The 22,177-nt window shown below is 38.2% G+C and overlaps 1 protein-coding gene across 1 annotated transcript in view; it reads right to left on the bottom strand.

Moving 5' to 3' along the window:
* LOC126175608 (uncharacterized) overlaps nucleotides 1–22,177 on the bottom strand; it is a 331,979-nt gene that overhangs the window by 90,676 nt on the left and 219,126 nt on the right. Inside the window, exon 3 of the mRNA XM_049922489.1 lies at nucleotides 13,698–13,794. Coding sequence (XP_049778446.1) covers nucleotides 13,698–13,755 — 58 coding nt within the window. The 5' untranslated portion in view covers nucleotides 13,756–13,794. The remainder of the gene's footprint in view (nucleotides 1–13,697; nucleotides 13,795–22,177) is intronic.

Genomic DNA, 22,177 nt, shown 5'->3' with positions numbered 1-22,177 from the left:
CATTTGTTATGTGTAATTGCACCCAGAATTTCTATAAGGATCACAGTATTACAGCCCATGAAAAATTGGTTTATTTAAGGTTTAGTTTTCATTACAGTGCAAATTTTTGTACAAAATTCATAGCTCCATCAATAACTTCCCCTCCAAGATTTATAAGTTTTCTTTACATCTTCTATTTTACGTTTAACACTTGGAGTGCTTTAGTTGTACTGGTGTTAGCTAGTGAAACCGTGTAAACATTGACTGCTGATGCTTGTGTAATTGATTCACATGCAGCCCAGATAGCCAATTAACAATGAATAAGCTTGCCACAAACACATTTCTAAACAGACAACTTGAATACATTACTTGTCATTGTTGCTGTTGTCCCCAGTCCAAAGACTGGTTTGATGCAGCTCTCCATGCAACTCTATCCTATGCAAGCCTTTTCATCTCCCAATACCTACTGCAACCTACATCCTTCTGAATCTGCTTCATATATTCATCTCTTGGTCTCTCCCTATGATTTTTACATACCATACTTCCATCCAGCACTAAACTTGTGATCCCTTGTTGTCTCAGAATATGTCCTATCAACTGATCCTTCTTTTGGTCAAGTTGTGCCATAAATTTCCTGTCTCCCCAAATTTATTCAGTACCTCCTCATTAGTTACATGATTGATCCAGCTTATCTTTAGCATTCTTCTGTAGCACAACATTTCAAAAGCTTCTGTTCTCTTTCTGTATAAACTGTTTATTGGTTATGTTTCACTTCCATACATGCCTACACTCCAGACAAATACCTTCAGAAAAGATGTTCTAAAACTTAAACTTATATTTTATGTTAACAAATTTCTCTTCTTCAGAAATTCTGTTTTTGCCATTTGCAGTCTATATTTTATATCGTCCTCAGTTTTTTGCTGCCCAAATAGCAAAACTCATCTATTACTTTAAGAGTCTCATTTCCTAATCTACTTCTCTTAGCATCACCTGACTGAATTAGATTACATCCATTATTCTCGTTTTGTTTTTGTTGATGTTCATCTCATATCTACCTTTCAAGACGCTGTCCATTGTGTTCAACTGCTCTTCGAAGTCCTTTGCTGTCTCTGATAGAATTACAGCGTCATTGGTAAGCTCAAAGTTTACTTCGCCCTGTACTTTAATTCCTACATCAAATTTTTCTTTAGTTTCCTTTATCGGTGGTTGGATGTACAGAGTGAATAACATCAGGGAGAGGCTACAACCCTTCGCAACCAGTGATTCACTCTCATGCCCCTCAACGATTACAACTGCTGTCTGGGTTCTGTATATGTTGCAAATAGCCTTTCACTCCTTGTGTTATACCCCTGATACATTCAGAATTTCAAAGAGAGTATTCCATTCTACATCATCAGAAGTTTCTCTAAGTTTACAAATGCTACAAACGTAGGTTTGCTTTTCTTTATCTTCTAGGATAAGTCATAGCGTCAGAATTGCCTTCTGTGTTCCTACTTTTCCCTGGAATCCAAACTGATCTTTTCGGAGATCAACTTCCACCAGTTTTTTTTCATTCTTCTGTGAAGAATACGTGTTAGTATTTTGCAAACATGACTTATTAAATTGAGAGTTCGGTAATTCTCAGACCTGTCAGCAACTTTGGAATTGGAATTACTGCATTCTTCTTGAAGTCTGAGGGTATATCGCCTGTCTCATACATCTTGCACACCAAATGGAAGAGCTTTTCACAGCTGGCTCTCCCAAGTATATGAGTAGTTCTAACAGAATATTGTTTACCCCTGAGACCTGTTTCGACTTAGCTCTAGCTGTGTCAGATGTTTCTTGCAGTATCATATCTCCCATCTCATCTTCATCTGTGTCCACTTACCTTTCTATAGTATTGCCTCAAGTTCATCTCCCTTGTATAGACCCTCTATACACTCTTTCCAACTTTCTGTTTTCCCTTCTTTGCTTAGGATTGGTTTTCCATCCAAGCTCTTGATATTCATACAGCTGTTTCTCTTTCCCCCAAAGGCCTAATTAAGTTTCCTGTAGGTGGTATCTATCTTTCCCCTATTGAAATATGCTTCTAAATCCTTACATTTGTGCTCTTGCCATTCTTGCTTAGCGATTTTCCACTTCCTGTGAATTTCATTTTTAAACATCTGTATTCCCTTTCCCCTGCTTCATTTTCTGCATCTTTAAATTCTCTCCTTTCATAAATTAAATTCAATATCTCTTCTGTTATCCAAGGATTTCTACTAGGCCTTCTCGTTTTACCTATTTGACCCTTTTCTGCCTTCACTATTTCATCTATTAAAACAACCCATTCTCTTTCTACTGTATGACTTTCCCCTGTTCTAGTCAACCATTGCCTAATATTCCCTGTGAAAATATCTACAATCTCTGGTTCTTTCAACTGATCCAGGTAATAACACCTTTGTATAGGTCAGAAGAAAACATTTTGCCACTATTGCAGTGTCTAAAAGCTTCAGTCAATATCTTTATCAAACATTAAAAATTCCTTACAGCAAACTGAAAAATTCCACTCACTTATCAATCTGATTCTACCCACAGTACTTTTTTCACTTCAAGTTGCAGCCATATTGCAATCCATTTAATTGTAAAATATTAAGTATCGTATCAGTATTTAGAAAAATTCGCTTCATAAATGTAGTAAAGGGCAAGTAATTTAGTACACTTGTGTTGTACAATTCAGACCACTGCCTCACTTCTTCAGTTAATCTTCTGTCATTCATTATAAAATTATAAATTTTAGCGAAAAAATAACGAAACAAAACAATATACAACAAATAAAAAGAATGAATAGCAAACACTTGGAATAGGATTATAGATTTTAGGCAAAAAATAACGAAATAATATACAACAAATAAAATAATGAATAACAAAGACTTAGAATAATATCTGATATCAGTCATGAAAACCACAGTGATACATGGTATGGAGAGTTGAATATATAGCTGTGTAATAGGTATTGGGAGAAGTAAGTTTTTAGGTCATATGATCAGCAATGGGTGATGACACCAGCTACCTAAACTTTGTTTCTGAGAAACCTTGTTGATGCTGTGATGTGATGTGACATAAAATGATGTGATGGGAAGTGTAGATGCTGCCATTTGAAATGCATTATGGAACGAGAATTTAAGGAGATGGGACCCAGATAAACTGAAAGAACCAGAGGTTGTACAGAGTGTCAGGGAGAGCATAAGGGAACAATTGACAGGAATGGGGGAAAGAAATACAGTAAAAGAAGAATGGCTAGCTTTGAGGAATGAAATAGTGAAGGCAGCAGAGGATCAAGTAGGTAAAAAGACGAGGGCCAGTAGAAATCCTTGGGTAACAGAAGAGATACTGAATTTAATTGATGAAAGGAGAAAATACAAAAATGCAGTAAGTGAAGCAGGCAAAAAGGAATACAAACGTCTCAAAAACGAGATCGACAGGAAGTGCAAAACGGCTAAGCAGGGATGGCTAGAGGATAAATGTAAGGATGTAGAGGCTTATCTCATGAGGGGTAAGATAGATACTGCATACAGGAAAATTAAAGAGACCTTTGGAGAAAAGAGAACCACTTGCATGAATATCAAGAGCTCAGATGGAAACCCAGTACTAAGCAAAGAAGGGAAATCAGAAAAGTGGAAGGAATATATAGAGGGTATATACAAGGGAAATGTTCTTGAGGACAATATTATGGAAATGGAAGAGGATGTAGATGAAGATGAAATGGGAGGTATGATACTGCGTGAAGAGTTTTACAGAGCACTGAAAGACCTAAGTCGAAACAAGGCCCTGGGGGTAGAAAACATTCCATTAGAACTACTGACAGCCTTGGGAGAGCCTGCCCTGTCAAAACTCTACCATCTGTGAGCAAGATGTATGAAACAGGCGAAATTCCCTCAGACTTCAAGAAGAATATAATAATTCAAATCCCAAAGAAAGCGAGTGTTGACAGATGTGAAAATTACCGAACAATCAGTTTAATAAGTCACAGCTGCAAAATACTAATGCGAATTCTTTACAGACAAATGCAAAAACTGGTAAAAGCCGACCTTGGGGAAGGTCAGTTTGGATTCCGTAGAAATATTGGAACACGTGAGGTGATACTGACCCTATGACTTATCTGAAGCTACATTAAGGAAAGGCAAACCTACATTTCTAGCATTTGTAGACTTAGAGAAAGCTTTTGACAATGTTGAGTGGAATACTCTCTTTCAAGTTCTGAAGTTGGCAGGGGTAAAATACAGGGAGCGAAAAGCTGTTTACAATTTGTACAGAAACCAGAGGGCAGTTACAAGAGTCGAGGGACATGAAAGGGAAGCAGCGGTTGGGAAGGGAGTGAGACAGGGTTGTAGCCTCTCCCCAATGCTATTAAATCTGTATATTGAGCAAGCAGTAAAGGAAACAAAGGAAAGTTCGGAGTAGGTATTAAAATCCATGGAGAATAAATAAAAACTTTGAGGTTCGCCAATGATATTGCAATTCTGTCAGAAACAGCAAAGGACTTGGAAGAGCAGTTGAACGGAATGGACAGTGTCTTGAAAGGAGGATATATGATGATCATCAACAAAAGCAAAACAAGGATAATGGAATGTAGTCGAATTAAGTCGGGTGATGCTGAGGGAATTAGATTAGGAAATGAGACACTTAACGTAGTAAAGAAGTTTTGCTATTTGGGGAGCAAAATAACTGATGATGGTCGAAGTAGAGAGGATATAAAATGTAGACTGGCAATGGCAAGGAAAGCGTTTCTGAAGAAGAGAAATTTGTTAACATCGAGTATTGATTTAAGTGTTAGGAAGTCGTTTCCGAAAGTATTTGTATGGAGTGTAGCCATGTATGGAAGTGAAATGTTTGGAAAAGAAGAGAATAGAAACTTTCGAAATGTGGTGCTACAGAAGAATGCTGAAGATTAGATGGGTAGATCACATAACTAATGAGGAGGTATTGAACAGAATTGGGGAGAAGAGGAGTTTGTGGTACAACTTGACTAGAAGAAGGGATCGGTTAGTAGGACATGTTGTGAGGCATCAAGGGATCACCAATTTAGTACTGGAGGGCAGCATGGAGGGTAAAAATCGTAGAGGGAGACCAAGAGATGAATACAGTAAGCAGATTCAGAAGGATGTAGGCTGCAGTAGGTACTGGGAGACGAAGAAGCTTGCACAGGATAGAGTAGCATGGAGAGTTGCATCAAACCAGTCTCAGGACTGAAGACCACAACAACATGGAACGATTTGTTGTTGTGTGACATGACGTGATGTGATGGCCAGTATGAACTGGCCTTAAAATTTTTATTTCTGTATCAATTGTTTTAAAGATGGTCTGTGACTGAAATTAACTCACAAAGCTGAAATTATTTACATTTATCCTAGCTACATGAAACATTTGGCCAATTCACATCCACGACGTTTACATGTGAGGAATCTTCTGGTAGACGAAAACCGAATTTCTGGACCTGCTGTTCTCTATTATGTTCACATACTTACACCTGAAAAAGATTTACACAAGCCTAGTCAAAAAGGGCATCTGGAAGACAGCTGCTTCAGTTTGTGATTTAGTTAACACTATCGATATTACTCTTTAGTTAAACCTTAGAGGTAGACAGGTTCATGGTCTAACTAATATTTCTTCTTCTTCACTATACGAAAAGTGGCTCAGTCCATATTAGCCAAAGACATAAGTTGATAACTCAAGTGTGTTTCAAATGCAGTTGTGCATTTACATGGGAACCAAAATCGATAGCAGAAGTGGAAAACCAGCACCTACAACTGGATTTCCAGAATCGATTTTGGAGTGTTTACATGACTAACAAGAAGTAGCATTGGAAAATCAAGTTATGAAAACTGCTTTTGGGAACCCCATATGAATACAGCGCCTGGTAGTCATGTCACTGCACCATCACATTAGGGTGTATTCATACTGACCGTTACATCACTTTAATTCGCTTAGTCCAGTATTAAAAGCTGAAAGCCTGTTTCTGAGTTACCATCCACGATGCAAAAAGTTCAGGAAGGCACAAAGCGTGAAATCCAATACTATGCCATGATTGAGTGTGGTGAAGATAGGTCAACTCGTTGTTAGTAGTCAATGCTACAGCTGCACATAATACATGGTAACGCCCCTCGCTCATGTAGTTTTTTCTCCATGGTTCTTTTTTCCATTGAATTGTGCCTAAATGGGAAGGGAGATGGTTTAATATTGTAAACAAACCATGAATACCATACTAATTGTTAAGTTCTCACCAAGTGCTCTGAAGTAAGATTAATTTTACTACCGCTAACTTACTTATCACCTAAATGCTTATCAAATATTATTTTTATCTTTTATCTTACACTGTGTGACTATTTGCTAAAAACTAAACTCAATATGTTCTGTTGAAAAATAACTTCCCCTTTCTGCAGCTGAATGCTTGTAGTGATTAACATGATAACTCCAAGCATTCATGGGTAGCAATGAAACATTTCCTATTATTTATTTTTCGTATAGTTTCTCTTCATTTAATTTATGGTGGGATAATGTGTAATAAGAGATAATAATTTCATTTATAAGAAAATGAAGGTATCTAGTGAATAACAACATTCACCAAAAATTCAAAGAATATACGCTGATACTTCGAGAAACTGTATAGTTGTGGAATGTGAAGCCACTCGAAAAGAGGAAGGCGTTGTAGTCTTTTGTCATCATCTTGTGAACTTGTCTCTTGTTAAGCCAAGTAGATGTAAGTTGTGTAATCCTTAAATGTTTGATGCATACAAGTTATTTATATCTATATATATTGTCGAATCCATCATTAATAATTCAAGCCACCACCTTGTTTCCCTATGATTATTCAATTTGTTTTGTGTTTTGCATATGTTTCATGGAAAAAACAGGCGGGGTCGGCAGCATAGTGTTCAGACATGAATGGTCAGACACTTTCGTTGTTCTCTCATTAACTGTTTTTCAGGTAAGAGCCAGCACCCCCTGACATACTTTATCCCATCATTTTCCAGCTGTACACCATATTTTATAGCGAGAATTACGTGAGTCTGATCGATTACTGTTTCCAAACAAGGATACCTGCCAGCCTACTCATCACCCTAATACAATCCAAATGACTGAAAAATTCGGGGGATGGGCTACAGTAAGTTAATCTGTTAATAAGAATTACAGAAACTTCGATGTACTGCTCTACAGCACGGTATTTATGCACAAATTGTTCACTTTCAATGTGGTTTGCTTCAATGTCACAACTGTTATAATATCCTGAATTGCATAATTTGCAAACTGCTAAATTGATGTTACTCCTTCGAGCAACCTTTACAATAATTCTGTCACTGTGGGACAGGAGGTTTCTAAAAAACGCCACAGTATTTTTCCATATAGTTAATAAGCAAAACCTTATCTACTGTGATACGCACGTAACTACAAATTTTTTCAGTGAAATAATATAAGTATTTTAATGGCCATCAATAACTGGTGAAACAAGAATTACTGTGGATCTGTAGCAACATAAGTGAAGGAATTACATGTTTATTTTTAACCTAACATGAGCTTTTCATAAGTATTGACCTGTTTGTTTGTTTAATAGCAGATGGTTTAAGTATTCTGTCGCAATTGCAACTGTATTAGCATGTTAGTGAGGTGTAACTGTGTAAACCAAGCTGTGTTCTGGCAAAAGACGCTATATTTAACATGATATCAAGAGAACGAAAAAAGTTTTACAAGTCAGGCAAAAACAAATTCCTTGTTTTGTCGCAAATTCAATATAATCCGCTAACTCACTGTGTTTTTAATAATAAATGGTTAATTTGTCGAAATATTGGTCATACTGATATAACCTTTTAATATGATGGTTTGCAGACTAACTAGGTGTAGCTTAGAAATTCTGTGAGATAGGTGTTTGTGTGAAGGCTTCAGCTGCAGAGCTACACCTCTCCTATGATGCTGTCCTGTCTGTAGAGGAGCCATACCAATGTCACTGTCCCCTCTCCTACAGCACTATCTGAGCAGCTAAGGAGTAATTTTTTATGCACTCTACTGTTAAGTTTCTGCTGCTGCACAAGCTCCAAAATCTTGATCCTTGCATAATCTGTGTGCATCAGTGTTCTCATATTTGTATCCCTTCATCTATTGAGGTGGCAGCTCCTCCATTATCAAATCCAGCATTACTGAAATTGGACACTAAGTTATATTCAGTCATATACAGCATCCGTATTTCAGTGACAAAATGATGTTCAGAAATGTATAATATTTCTATGTGACTTTTAGGCAGCAGTTAATCTAAGCATGTAGGAATTTAACTGACTGTTGTTTTCTAAACTTGTGAAGTTTTGATGCAATAACTTAATCTGAGTGGGCTCTTAAAAAGTTGCTGGTCTCACATAATAGACTACAAACATAGTCCCATGAGAGGCAGTCGAAATTCTAGTTGGCAAATAAGTGAGTACTAATCATATTGTCCTTCTCACATCGAAAATAATGTTGACTCAGAAAAAGTTACTGTTTAAAAAATATCGAGGAATGATAATCTGTCATAAATATGAAAAGTAACTACTGTATGAATCCAGTACCACAGAGAGAACAGTGACTTTGCCTTGCAAGCAATACACAGGATACTTTGGGTCTGAGTTATTTCAGCCTGCCATACAGTTTTAATTGAAGTTAACAGTAGCAGAAAGCAGAATTTTCAAATCTTTGTAGAACTATAAAGATATTATTGAACTATTTCCAAGTGCAAAAGCGGTGTATCATAAATGTTGTTAACACTTGCATTAGTGTCAGGAAAATTTAAACAGAAATTTTGAAGTAGTATTAAGACAGTATAGATTGAGATCTACTCAAATTTTGTAAGAATTTTTAACATATTGCAGCCCTGTCAGCAACTGTGATAAATTAATATGTCAAAAATCCGCCTCAGTTGCGAAATGTCTTTACCCAGGTTTCAGCTAGAGAATCTAGCCTTCTTCCGAAGCATAAAATAAACTAATACATGCCAGAATAAGGGACAGTCAAACATAAATAGCTAAAGTACCATGGTACCATGTCAGGCTACATTACTTAGCTGAGAAACAGCCCTGGACCCACTTCGTGGAAAGCAGTCGGTTAGCTGTGGATGCTATGTTGGAACTGACAGAGATCCTACAGAGATGGGAAAACTATGTAAAAGTGCTATGTGACACAGATCACAAAGCAGCAACTCTGGAACTTGATTGTGTGAACAGTGTAAATGATGATGGGAAAGGTTCAAAAGCCATAATGGAAGAAGTAAAGAGTGCAATAGCTGCAATGAAACTTGGGAAAGCATTGGATACAGTTACAATATCAAGAGAAATACTAAAATGTTTGAACCAAGAAGGTGTAAGAGAAAAGCTGAGGTTATGTGAGAAAATATATAACAGTGGTGAATAGCCAGAGGACTTTCAGAGAACAAAGAAACAAGGAACCAAGAAATGCAGTGATCACAGGACAACTAGCCTCATTTCACATGCAGCGAAAATTACTTTAAGAATATTAATAAAAGACTGGAGAAGGTAATGGAAGCGAATAAGGCTGAAGAACAATTTGGTTTTAGATGGAATGCAATAGGACTCTTGTGAATTTTGGCAGACAGGTTTATTGAAAAGGGAAGAGACCTATATTTAGACCTGGAAAAGGCTTTTGATGATGTACTATGGGGTGAGTTTGCAACTACAATGAGGGAAAAGAGAGAAGACTGGAAAACTAGACTTCTTATAAATTCATTATACAGAAATCAAAAAGCATCAGTGAAAGTGGGAGGAGAAAGTACCAACCAGATAGAATTAGTAAAAGTAGTAGCACATGGCTGCTGTCTGTCTCCCACACTTTTTGTCTATACTTAGAAAATATGACCAACCATTGTCCACTAGATGACAAGGGGGTAAAAATTGGAGGAAGAAGAATATGGTGTTTGAAGTTTTCTGATGACATGGTCTTCCTAGCACCAGGCAAAAAAGAATTACAGGATGTAGTGGATACCACTGAATCTAGAGGAAAGATTTATGGAATGAAAATAAATACAAAGAAAACTAAAATAATGGCACAGGTAGGAAATAAAAAGGTAAGGACTATGAAGAATGGAGAAGTATTAGAACATGTGCATAGCTTTAAATGCATCAGAATCAGGAGAGAAATGGGCTAGAAAACCAACACAGAAATTTAACCAAGGATGGCAAAAAACGAATGTTATAAGAAGAGAAGAATTTTTGCAGCAAACGGACTAAAATTTAAGGAATAGCTGATAAAACGTATTGTATGGAGTATCCTCCCATACAGTGCTGAAACATGGCTACTGAGGAAGAAAGATAGAGCAAGGCTGGAGGTTTCTAAAATGTGGACATGGCAGAGGATGGGAAGAATAGCCTGCATGGACAGAGTAAAAAATGAAGAGGTACTGAGAAGAGTGGGAAAGCAAAGACAATTACTGGATGTAATAAAAAGCAGGAAACGAAACTGGAATGCACATATATTAAGTAGGAAGGAGTCATTTACAAAAACAGTTTTAGAAGGGTACGTGGAAGGAAAGAGGAGGTGAGAGGGGAAGAGATTTCAGATCATGGATGATGTGATGAATGGCAGCATGTACACTGGCATGAAGGAGGAATGGAGAAACAAAAGACCTACTAATAAGGCAGAAAACATGATGATGATGATGATCAATATTTAAACTTTAATTCTTTTTGTTTGAGGGCATAGTAAAATATAATTTACCTAAATGTATTTGAAATCTGAAGCCATTAAACTCAATTAGAACGAATGACCACTATGAAACCATAAGAAAACAAGACTTCTTTAATGTTTTCACAATAGGGGACCAAAGAGAAAGCTTTAGATACTTTACTTATGAGATGTTAACTTCAGGTTTCATAAAAATGCTCTCTGGATAGTCAAAACAGAAAATAGCCAATCAGTCGCAAAATATAAACCTGTGTCAACACACAATATAACATTTTTAACCATAACTTGTTGAACAGATATTGAGGGGCCTGTCAGCTCATGATAAAAATAAACTTATATGTAAGAACTGCTGTCATAAACATTCTCAGATGAACCATAGAAGCATCAAGAAACTAGATGCCTCCCTAACAGCCAATTGAGGTTGGGTTGCAATATTTAACCACTACTTTAAGAAAACAAATTTAAAAATGCAAATATTATAGTCAATGTGCATGTAATGGTTCATTTTTACATGTCTTAACTCCATGTGAGCTAAAGTATACCACTAATGGTGGCCTTTGAAATAACTGCATTATTATAGATCACAGAGTGCTCTCCACATGCCAACATGACACAGTGAAATGCGCAGTGTTCTAAGAGCACTCAACTGTACAAATTCATATTACCCATAATAAATTGATAGTCATGCAAAATAGCATTTTGTAATTGTATCTTTGTTACTGACACCACAGGAGGAGTGATTCCAAATAGACTGCTATAACAGTTTCATGTTGTCTGGTAATGTTCCTTCAAATCTGGGACAAAAGCCTATATTTTATCAGTAGCTCATAAGTATAGCTTTCTTTCAATATTTGCAAGCTGTGGGGATACCACCTGTACAGAATCAGTAATAGGAGCTAATTCTTAGGCAATGCCCAATTTGTTAAACAATCAGCCAACTCTTTAAAATAGTGAGCAGAGAACTTGAGAATGTCATAGTTGAAAAATAAATTACAGCATTCCACTCAGGTCATTTAAACAAAATCAGGACTGGCAATGTATATTTGAATCCAGATCAATCAGAGTGCAAGTTCAGCATTCTGCTGCCATGGCAGCCTACTTTGTTGTCTTGTAGCATCTTGAAAACATTTTGTTTTCCACAACAGATCTATAGCATTACTGAGAAGTGTACACAGCTTTGATTTATTCAAAATATTTGACACTAAGTGACAGAAAAATTGGTTTCTTCAAAAAATTGAGTTTGTTAACATTGGAGAGTCTTGAAGTTCCGGCAAACAGTTGCACTACTCTAGTTGATTTTGCACTGGATAACACATTTAAGCCCACTGTTCGCTATTTGAGATATCTGCACCACTTTTGAGCTTTGAAGCTCTGGCAGCTTGTTGCACTACTACAGTTGATTCCACTATAGATAACAATACTTAAATCCATTGATGGCTATTTGACTTGTCTGCATGATCTCTGATGTGCAGCTACTGAAATACAGTAGCTAGCAGTGGTAGATAACTTTACTATGTCAAATTTTGGGGACAGTTTTTTCATTGATGGAAAAAAACACTCCTATTGTTGCCCATTAATGTGGAAAAATAAAGAAGTCGGCACTGTAACAAATTAATGAAATCTTTGACAAAAAATTGTTATAGAATCTTAGAACATGCCTTGAGCTCAAATGTAATGAGATATCTGGAATAGAATCTCCTCCATTTCAACCAGCATGAACAGTGATTGTGTAAAACCCAAATCACACATTTCTTGCACGACTTCCTGAACGCCATGGATCAAGACAGTCAGGTAGATGCAGTGTTCCTTGACTTCTGACAGAATTTTGACTGAATACAAAACATCTACTTACTGTCGAAAGAGTGATCGTAAGGGGTAGCAAGTGAGGTCTGTGACTCAGTTGACGATTCTGTGGTGTGAAGGACATATCATGTTATCTCAGATGGAGGACTTTTGATAAGGGTAAAAGTAACATCTAGTAAGTCCCAGAGATGTGTGCTGGGACCCTTGCTGTTCATATTGGATACTAATGACAATATTAACAATAATTGCAGACTTCTTGGAAATGGTGCAGTTATCTATAATGAAGTTATGTCTGAAAACAACTGCAAAAATATTGAGTCAAGTCTGTAAAAGATTTCAAAGTGTTGCAAAGATTGGCAGTACACTTTACATGTTCAGAAAAGTAAAATTTTGCGCTTCAGAAGATAAAAACGTAGCATCCTAGGAGTCAAAATATCATTGGGTGACAGATTGAATCGATCAACTCTTACAAATACCTGGGAGTAACAATCTGTAAAGATATAAAATGCAACAATCAAAAAGGTCAGTCTTAGATGAAACAGGGGGCAGACTGTGATTATTTGATAGAATACTAGCGAAATACAATCACTATACAATTGATATTATATATAAAACAATAGTGCAACCAATCCTAGAATGTTGCTAAAGTGTGTGGTACCCATACCAAACACGGCTAATGGGGGATACTGAATGTGTACAAAGAAGGGCAGCATGAATTGTAGCAGGTTTTCTTGCAGATAGATGCAAACTATCCCATGAAAGTGTATTTAGAAAGGTTCTAGAACCATCTCTAAATGATGAATCTGGGTACATGCTATACCTCGCCACCTACCACACCCAAAGAGATTAAACTAATAATGTAATACACAGGGGATCTTAAGCAATAATTCTTCCTGTGCTCTACATGTGAAAGAAATGGGGAAAAGCGCAAATAACTGGCAGAACTGTTTAAAGAGATGACTGCATACTCATCACAACAGCAATATAACTGAATGAAAGGACTTTCCTTATGTTCAGACATAGCAATTAATAAATAACTGGTAGAACTGTTTAAAGAGATGATTGCATACTCATCACAACATCCATACAACTGAATGAAAGGACTTTTCTTATGTTCACACATAGCAATTAATTAATAAATATCCGAAATCTCCTACAAGCTAATCAAGAATTTCATTTCTTATTTTTAATGAATTTGAAGTGTTTTAAGTCTGTACATACTCTTACAGTGCACTCACCTCCAAAGAAGCAGAAGACCAGGAAGGAGAGGAGAGGGCTGCTCTTTTGAGACTTCATTGTGGATCAGTTCAACATCTCAGGAAAAAAAAAATAATCCTGCAAAAAGCAAAGAACAATTAAGAAAACAATATGAAGTGTTTGATTTATCTATAGCAACAATTGGATGTCGAGTGTAATCATTTGTCATGTCACACAGAATTGTATAAAAATGAAAGAAACAGTACTCTAGATAATTTGAAGGTGATGTTCTAACAAGACTGTGTTTCACTTCTAGAAAACTTTCAGTAGCATTGAGGCGTAGCGCCATATACCGATCCTGCCTTGGAGGCGGTTAAGTGGGAGATGTGTCTTAGAGCTGGATAGTGACAGATGGTGACACAAGACTAGACGCGCACGTAGTTTATGTATCAGCCAATAGAGGTCAGTATTAGATAGGTGACTGATTTAGTTTCGATTGTGCCCACTAGAGTGCACTAAAGTAATAGAATGTTTTTCATAAACTGTTCTAGTAATTTCATAAAGTGTTATTATGTATTTTTGTGTATGTAAAATGTTATCAATGTGTTTTAGCAGTATGAATGATGCGTGAGTGTGGTTTAAGGTTAATATGAAGATAATTGTTTAACGAGTTATATAGTGGGATTTAATGTGGGAACATTTCGAAGAAGTATGGATGTGGACAAAGGGGATTTTTGTAGAATAGATTTGTAAAAAAAGTTTATGGCAAAGGGAAAGTTAATTCAGGTAAAAATAACAATAGTAAATAACTTTATGCATAAACAAAACATCAGCATATTAGATAATTACGTCGGTAAAAAGTGCAGTCGTTAGGTTTACTATTTTGCGATTGGTTATGGATGAAAAGCGCGGACTGACGCTGGAGAATGTTGTTTTGCTATTGGCTGTTGAGTAAACTGACCAATGGTAAAGCAATATTCTTCGCATGCCTTTCTATGCTGGTAGAGAAGACTTAAAGTATTCTAGAGAAGAGTCGGAGCCTAGTGATGAAACAGTTTCGGACGTGTGTACTAGTAGTTCCGATGGTAATGATAAGTTGCCGGATCTAGCAAAAATGGTTCAAATGGCTCTGAGCACTATGGGACTTAACATCTGTGGTCATCAGTCCCCAAGAACTTAGAACTACTTAAACGTAACTAACCTAAGGACATCACACACAACCATGCCTGAGGCAGGATTCGAACCTGCGACTGCAGCAGTTGCGTGGTTCCAGACTGTAGTGCATAGAACCGCTCAGCTACTTTCGCCGGCTCATTAGGTACCGACAGACTTAATATTTGGCGAGCATTCTGAATCAAAAACAATCCGTATTTTTGTAGCTATTACTTTTTCGGGAAATGCAACACCATAAACTTGCTAACGTGAGTGAAAGGGATTGTGAGTGACTGTGTTAAGACTAGCATGGGCTTGGCAGTGATACTTGTTCACCTAAGTTTCAGAATATATTAATTAAGGACAAAATTTCCAACCTTTCATTTCGTGTGAAAACTTTCTCCTGAAAAGTAGATTAGTGACTTTAATGGCAGCCTGGTTCACGTGGAAGTACAGTAGGTTTCTCTTGGCTTCCCTACTGATGAGCTGCTGAGACAATGTTCACAGGTAGGTGTAGGGATGGAAGGAACCGCGCCACCGCAGCATCAAATTCTTAAGCAGTATAAGTATTCGTCATTCTAACAGTTAGTTTACCTCCAAACTATGGTCCTATGGGGGGTATTGTTTGTTCATAGCTTCTCTCAGTTCTGTTGGGTCGGTTCGTTGTGCCTGGGAAGCATGGTAGAGTCTTTGCCTGAAGCCTTTTAACTTCCACTTGTTTTAAACAACAGAAGTCCCAGTCCAGTATACAGTTTTAGTTTTCCAGGAAGTTTTGTATCAGTGTGCACTCTGCTGCAGAGTGAAAGTTCATTCTGGAATGAAACTCTTCTTTTATCCAGTATTGTATAGAGAGCTACTGTGTGGAATCCAAACTAAAGAGAAACTTTTATTTGTGTTCTCATAGCACTGCCATATGTCAAAGACATTGAGATCAGAAAGGTAGGAGCCAAACCTTCAGATCTGCAATATAATTTCAATATAATTTTCACCCACTAAACCATCAAATAAAGAACCAACAATTCGATTATGTGTTTGCTATCAACTGTTGCCTCAATGTCTGGTTGCATTTGTCAACTGAGGTTATGTGATGATCGTTGTATTGATGAGTCTGCAAGATCCAAAAGTATGTATTTCATGCAGAAGATAGTCCCAATGGTGTAATGGACCCTCATCTCTTATGTCTCTTGTCTGTTAAAGGCAAAGAACAGCAACTGCGCCTTTTCTGCATTACAATAAATAGTGCTATAGCAGAGGAGAGATTTGCTAAAATTTTAGTTTCTCTGGTGTCACTACTAAACTTCTACTGAGACACATCAGGATTTTTTTCTCATTGTGAATTGATTTTTGGATACTGTTGTGTCAGATGTAGAATAAATGAGAACTGAACATACGTCTTTATGCACCTAATGAGGAATACACATGCCACGTCCATAACGTCCTAGGTAAGGGAACAAGGAGATAAATCCACAGTTGTTTTCCATCCTACTTCATGTAACATGTGACCTACACAAAGTTCCAGCATGAGGAAGCACAGCAGAAAAAATGTGAGAAGTGGAAGAGCTTAGAGTTACTATAACACGAATTATGTTCAACAAGAGCGAAATCTTTATATTTATTTGTTATAATGTTTAACATAACTTTGCTTCCATTACATATTACCCATCTTTCCACAGTGAAACACAATTTTCAGTTAACTCAGTATGTGCTCTGTAATTGATTTATCGATTACATTATCTCTTTACTGTCATGTAAGCTATTTTTGAACTCTGTACAATTTGACACGTTTCATTTGCTTCCGATTCACTCGGTACTTGGATTTATGGAACATGAAATAGATAAATAAGTAAATACTCATAAATATGTGCTGCCATTTTCGGCAGGAGAGATTACGCCAGCAAATCTCACCCTTTTCATATCTGTACCTGCAACGTTATTTCATTACAAGTGTTATTTAAGCCTGCATGGCGAATATCGACTGGAGTCCTTAGATCAATGTTATGCAAGAAGGAAGAAAGATTGGGATTTCATATTCTATCGCCGACGAGGTCACTACAGATGAATTACAACGGAAAAGGTGTGAAGGGAAATCAGCCGTCTTTTTCCAAAAAGCATTCCTAGCATTCGTCTTCAGCGATTTATGGACACACCAGGAAATTAAATCTGGATGCAGGGGTGGTAGGATTTGAATGCTGTTTTTCTGAATATGAGGCCATTGTTTTACCACTGAGCCACCATGCTCTGTCTTCACTGCTGTAGATTCCGAGGCAGCGATAAAGGGATGTCGGAACAGACATCACCACTGTGCTGGAACTTCAGATTTACTTTTGCTCCATGGATATGCAAAAGCGTGCTACCTTCTTTATGTGTGTCCATTACACTTTAAAATCTTCCTTTGCTCTTAATGGATTAGGTACTGTATTTTCTGTCTTCACAAACGCCCATTTTCTCGTAGCCTTTTCTTCAACAACGCTAATTTGAAAAGACTTATGTTATCCATCCCGTATATACATCCATGTCACTAGTTACAATAATACGCTAATTTGAAAACGCTTTTGTTATCCATCATGAGTGTGCATCCTAGTCACTGGTTACAGTTTAATGCTAATTTGAGAAGGCTCATGTTATACATCCTGCATACACACACGTCACTGGTTACAGTACTTAGCATTCTACATGCACTTCATTATATTTCCATATTTTGTCACATGTCACACTGTTAAATTCCTTGAATGGTCAGGACTCTCTTAACGTTTACTTCTTCAATTTATATTTCCATTCCACTGGCTGTAATTTACCTAAAGTGCGTTTTGTAGGCATTCTGTAATACACTATGTGATCAAAAGTATTCGGACACCCACTGCCAGCTACTCCATGTCAGCGACCTCAGTAATCATTAAACAGCGTGAGAGAGCAGAATACACCGAACGAGGTGGCGCAGTGGTTATCGCGCTGGACTCCCATTCGGGAGGACGACGGTTCAGTCCCGCGTCCGGCCATCCTGATTTAGGTTTTCCGTGATTTCTCTAAATCGTTCCAGGCAGATGTCGGGATTGTTCCTTTGAAAGGGCACGGCCGACTTCCTTCCCCATCCTTCCCTAATCCGATGAGACTGATGACCTCGTTGTCTGGTCTCCTCCCCCAAACAATCCAACCCAAACAACCAGAGAAGAATGGGGCGCTTCGCAGAACTCACGGACTTTGAACGTGGTCAGATGATTGGGTGTGACTTGTATCATACGTCTGTGCTAGAGATTTCCACATTCCTAAACATCTCTAGGTCCACTGTTTCCGATGTGACAGTGAAGTGGAAACATACAGCACAAAAGTGTACAGGCCGACCTCGTCTGTTGACCGACAGAGACCGCCAACAGTTGAAGAGGGCCATAATTTGTAATAAGGAGACATTTATCCAGACCATTACATGGGAATTCCAAACTGCATGAGGATCCACTGCAAGTACTATGACAGTAAGACGGGAGGTGAGAAAAGTTGGATTTTATGGTCGAGCGACTCCTCACACATCGCGCCGGCAAATGCCAAACGATGCCTCGCTTGGTGTAAGAAGCGTAAACATTGGACAATTGAACAGTGGAAAAACGTAGAGTGACGAATCACGGTACACAATGTGGTGAACCGATGGTAGGGTGTGAGTATGGCTAATGCCCAATGAACGTCATCTGTCAGTGTGTGTAATGCCAACAGTAAAATTCGGAGGCGGTAGTGTTTTGGTGTGGTCGTGTTTTCCATGGAGGGGCTTGCACTCCTTTTGTTTTGCTTGACACTATCACAGCACAGGCCTACATGGGTGTTTTAAGCATCTTATTGCTTCCCACTGTTGAAGAGCAATTTGGGGATGGCGATTGCATCTTTCAACACGACCGAGCATCCGTTCATAATGCACGGCGGATTGGTTACATGACAATAACATCTCTGTAATGGACTGGCCTGCACAGAGTCCTGACCTGAATCCTATAGAACATCTTTGGGATGTTTTGGAACACCGACTTCGTGCCTGGCCTCACCAACCAAAATCGATATCTCTTTTCAGTGCAGCACTCCGTGAAGAATGGGCTGCCATTCCCCAACATTCCAGTACCTAACTGAACGTATGCCTGCGGGAGTGGAAGCTGTCATGAAGACTAAGGGTGGGCCAAAACCATTTTGAAGTCCAGCATTACCGGTGGAGGGGGCGACGAACTTGTAAGTCATTTTCAATCAGGTGTACGGATCACATAGTGTAGGGGTTATGATAAAAATCTGGGAGTGGAATGGTTAATAAAAGACGTAGTCTTATTCTGTTTACATGTTGGTGATGATTCCACATATAATCCAGATCGATATAGTTTTGTATCCACATATTTGTTACTGCACAGGCCTATTCATCATATTATGTAGACGAAGTATAGTGCTTGTTCCAAAATCTCGTGAATTCTGTTGAGACTGACTCTCTGCCCCAGAAAGCGATCCCTTCCATCATAGTTTTCAATACATGAATATCATATTGTTTACATGGATGACAAATGGGTCAGAACCTTTTTTCTAGCAGCTTCAATACATGATCCTTAAAAGAAATGTGTTTAAAACTCTTTTGAGATTTTGATACTTTTATGTATACATTGTTTCAAATTTTTGTGGTCATTTAATAAGAATTAAGTAGGTGACATTGGACTTCTTTGTCACACTTTCTCATTCACTACAATAGTTTTGATCTATGTTTTACCTGCTATTGTTACAATATATTTGACTTTTCGACTGGGAACAATTTTTACCTTATTTGGCAACTTTCCTGAGCAGAAGTGAAGCCCACAGCTGATTCAAATAACCATGAAAAGTTTTTTTCCGATAATGTTTGCGGTGTCCATCATTTATTACAGGTAATAAATTGTTAAGACAAAAAATATCAAACCTGTATCTTCTAGCAGCAGCCATTAACTGTTTCAATGAGACGTTCTTTCAGATATATCTTCAGCAAAAACTTATATTACTTGCTATCGAACATTATTATTTAACGCGTTCAGAACAGCAGTAGTTTATACAGGGTGGTCAGAAACAATTTGAAAAGTTTGTAAGTGTTGCAGGGTAGGTCGTGCTGAGAAATAATTGTCAAGAAAAAAATTCGGTATGTTGCGCCACTTCCAAGTCAATTACCATTGCTATATACTATGTGTGTGGTCCGACAGAACAGACAAAACACACACACACACACACACACACACACACACACAAAACCCGAGTTAGGCAGGAGATCGGGGTTCGATGCACGTTCCGGCACAAATTTTGAACTTTCACCATCGAATTATTTCGATGCACGATTGCGGCTAGTATCAGTCTTTCCGTCGAAATTTAATTAGCATTGAAGTTAGCCAATTAGGCTGCTGCGCGTGGAAATTCAAGCGGCCCGCCAGAGATGGTGTTGCCAAACGTGTTCTCCATTTCCAGAATGAGATTTTCACTCTGCAGCGGAGTATGCGCTGATATGAAACTTCCTGGCAGATTAAAACTGTGTGACGGACCGAGACCTGAACTCGGGACCTTTGCCTTTCGTGGGCTTTGACGCACATTTTCGGAACGTGGCAGAATACCTTAAAATTGTCTGCTGTTGTAAATAGCATAAATCGGGCAGTGGCAGCGAGCATTCAGCAGTGGAAGGACGACCATACCAAAAAGCTTGCAAGGTAGTCACAGTAGTTTGGACCTGTTACAGAAATTCATTTCCATGTTGTCCTAAGGAAGTAGCCTTTCCTCATTTTTTCACTAGGTTGAACATACCAATCCTAGTGTGTGTCTCATTGTTATTGGACATTTCCCCTTTTGAGTTCTGCGAATACAAATGTTTCTCATTAAATATCTTTATTATGGGAAACTTCTGTATCACAATCCACTAAAGGTCCTTTTTTGCAGTGGTCCGTTAATGTAAAAACGCTATGCTCATTGGGAACTGACGTCAGTCTACATTCTTGCGTCCAAGATGGGAATCCTCGGATTAATAAATTTTTACATCCATTGCTTTGAGATAAAAGTATCAATTTTACTTGTCCAGTCGACCATATTTCGACAAAATAATTAGGATCACACTACCGAAGACGACACAAGAAGATAAATGCGAAAAATATTGGATGAACAGGCTAATATTTTATGCCTGTAAATTTATGACTGGAATAATGGGCAGAAGAATAAAAATAAAATAAAATTAAGAGACAATGGATTAAAGTCAATACGTATTTGGAAAAGATGAATCCGCAAAGAAGCAACGCCTCGTAGTAATAGAAGATTTATAAAGCGAAATATACTAGAATACTGTTATGTCTTGTTAATGGATTCTTTCATCGTTTCTTTGTTGAATAATTTCATATTTAAGGAAGAAATGCAAATAAATTGTTCTTTATTCCGCTAGTGTCATTAATTTAATATTTCCATTGGAACGGAAGTAGAGTAATAAATAGACCCGCGGGCCTTACACCAAGACAGACCTGAATAAAGAAGCTTTTTAGCACGTCTTCGTATCTCAAAGACAGAAAGAAGAAACATAGGGAAGGCTCAAGGGAACCTACTTCTACATACATACTCCCCAGGCCAACGTATGCTTTGTGGCGGGGGTGGGGGGGGGGGGTGGGGTAATATGTCCCACGACTAGACATTTCCTTTTCTCACTCGAAAATGGTGCGAGGGGAAAACGACTGTCTATATGCGTCCTCACGAGCCCTAATTTCTCGTATCTTGTATTCGTCGTCCTTACGAATCATTCTGGAGTCAGCTGCCAATATATATATACACTACTGGCCATTAAAATTGCTACACCACAAAGATGATGTGCTACAGACGCGAAATTTAGCTGACAGGAAGAAGATGCTGTAATATGCAAATGATTAGCGTATCAGAGCATTCACACAAGGTTGGCGCCGGTGGCGACACCTACAACGTGCTGACATGAGGAAAGTTTCCAACCGATTCCTCATACACAAACAGCAGTTGACCGGCGTTGCCTGGTGAAACGTTGTTGTGATGCCTCGTGTAAGGAGGAGAAATGCATACCGTCACGTTTCCGACTTTGATATAGGTCAGATTGTAGCCTATAGCGATTGCGGTTTATCGTATCGCGACATTGCTGCTCGCGTTGGTCGAGATCCAGTGACTGTTAGCAGAATATGGAATCGGTGGGTTCAGGAGGGTAATACGGAACGCCGTGCTGGATCCCAACGGCCTCGTATCACTAGCAGTCGAGATGACAGGCATCTTATCCGCATGGCTGTAACGGATCGTGCAGCCAAGTCTCGATCCCGGAGTCAACAGATGGGGACGTTTGCAAGACAACAACCATCTGCACGAACAGTTCGATGACGTTTGCAGCAGCATGGACTATCAGTTTGGA

The sequence above is a fragment of the Schistocerca cancellata genome, chromosome 3, assembly GCF_023864275.1.
Source record: "Schistocerca cancellata isolate TAMUIC-IGC-003103 chromosome 3, iqSchCanc2.1, whole genome shotgun sequence".
Lineage (NCBI taxonomy): Eukaryota > Metazoa > Arthropoda > Insecta > Orthoptera > Acrididae > Schistocerca > Schistocerca cancellata.
This window is presented reverse-complemented; position numbering and strand designations above follow the sequence as displayed.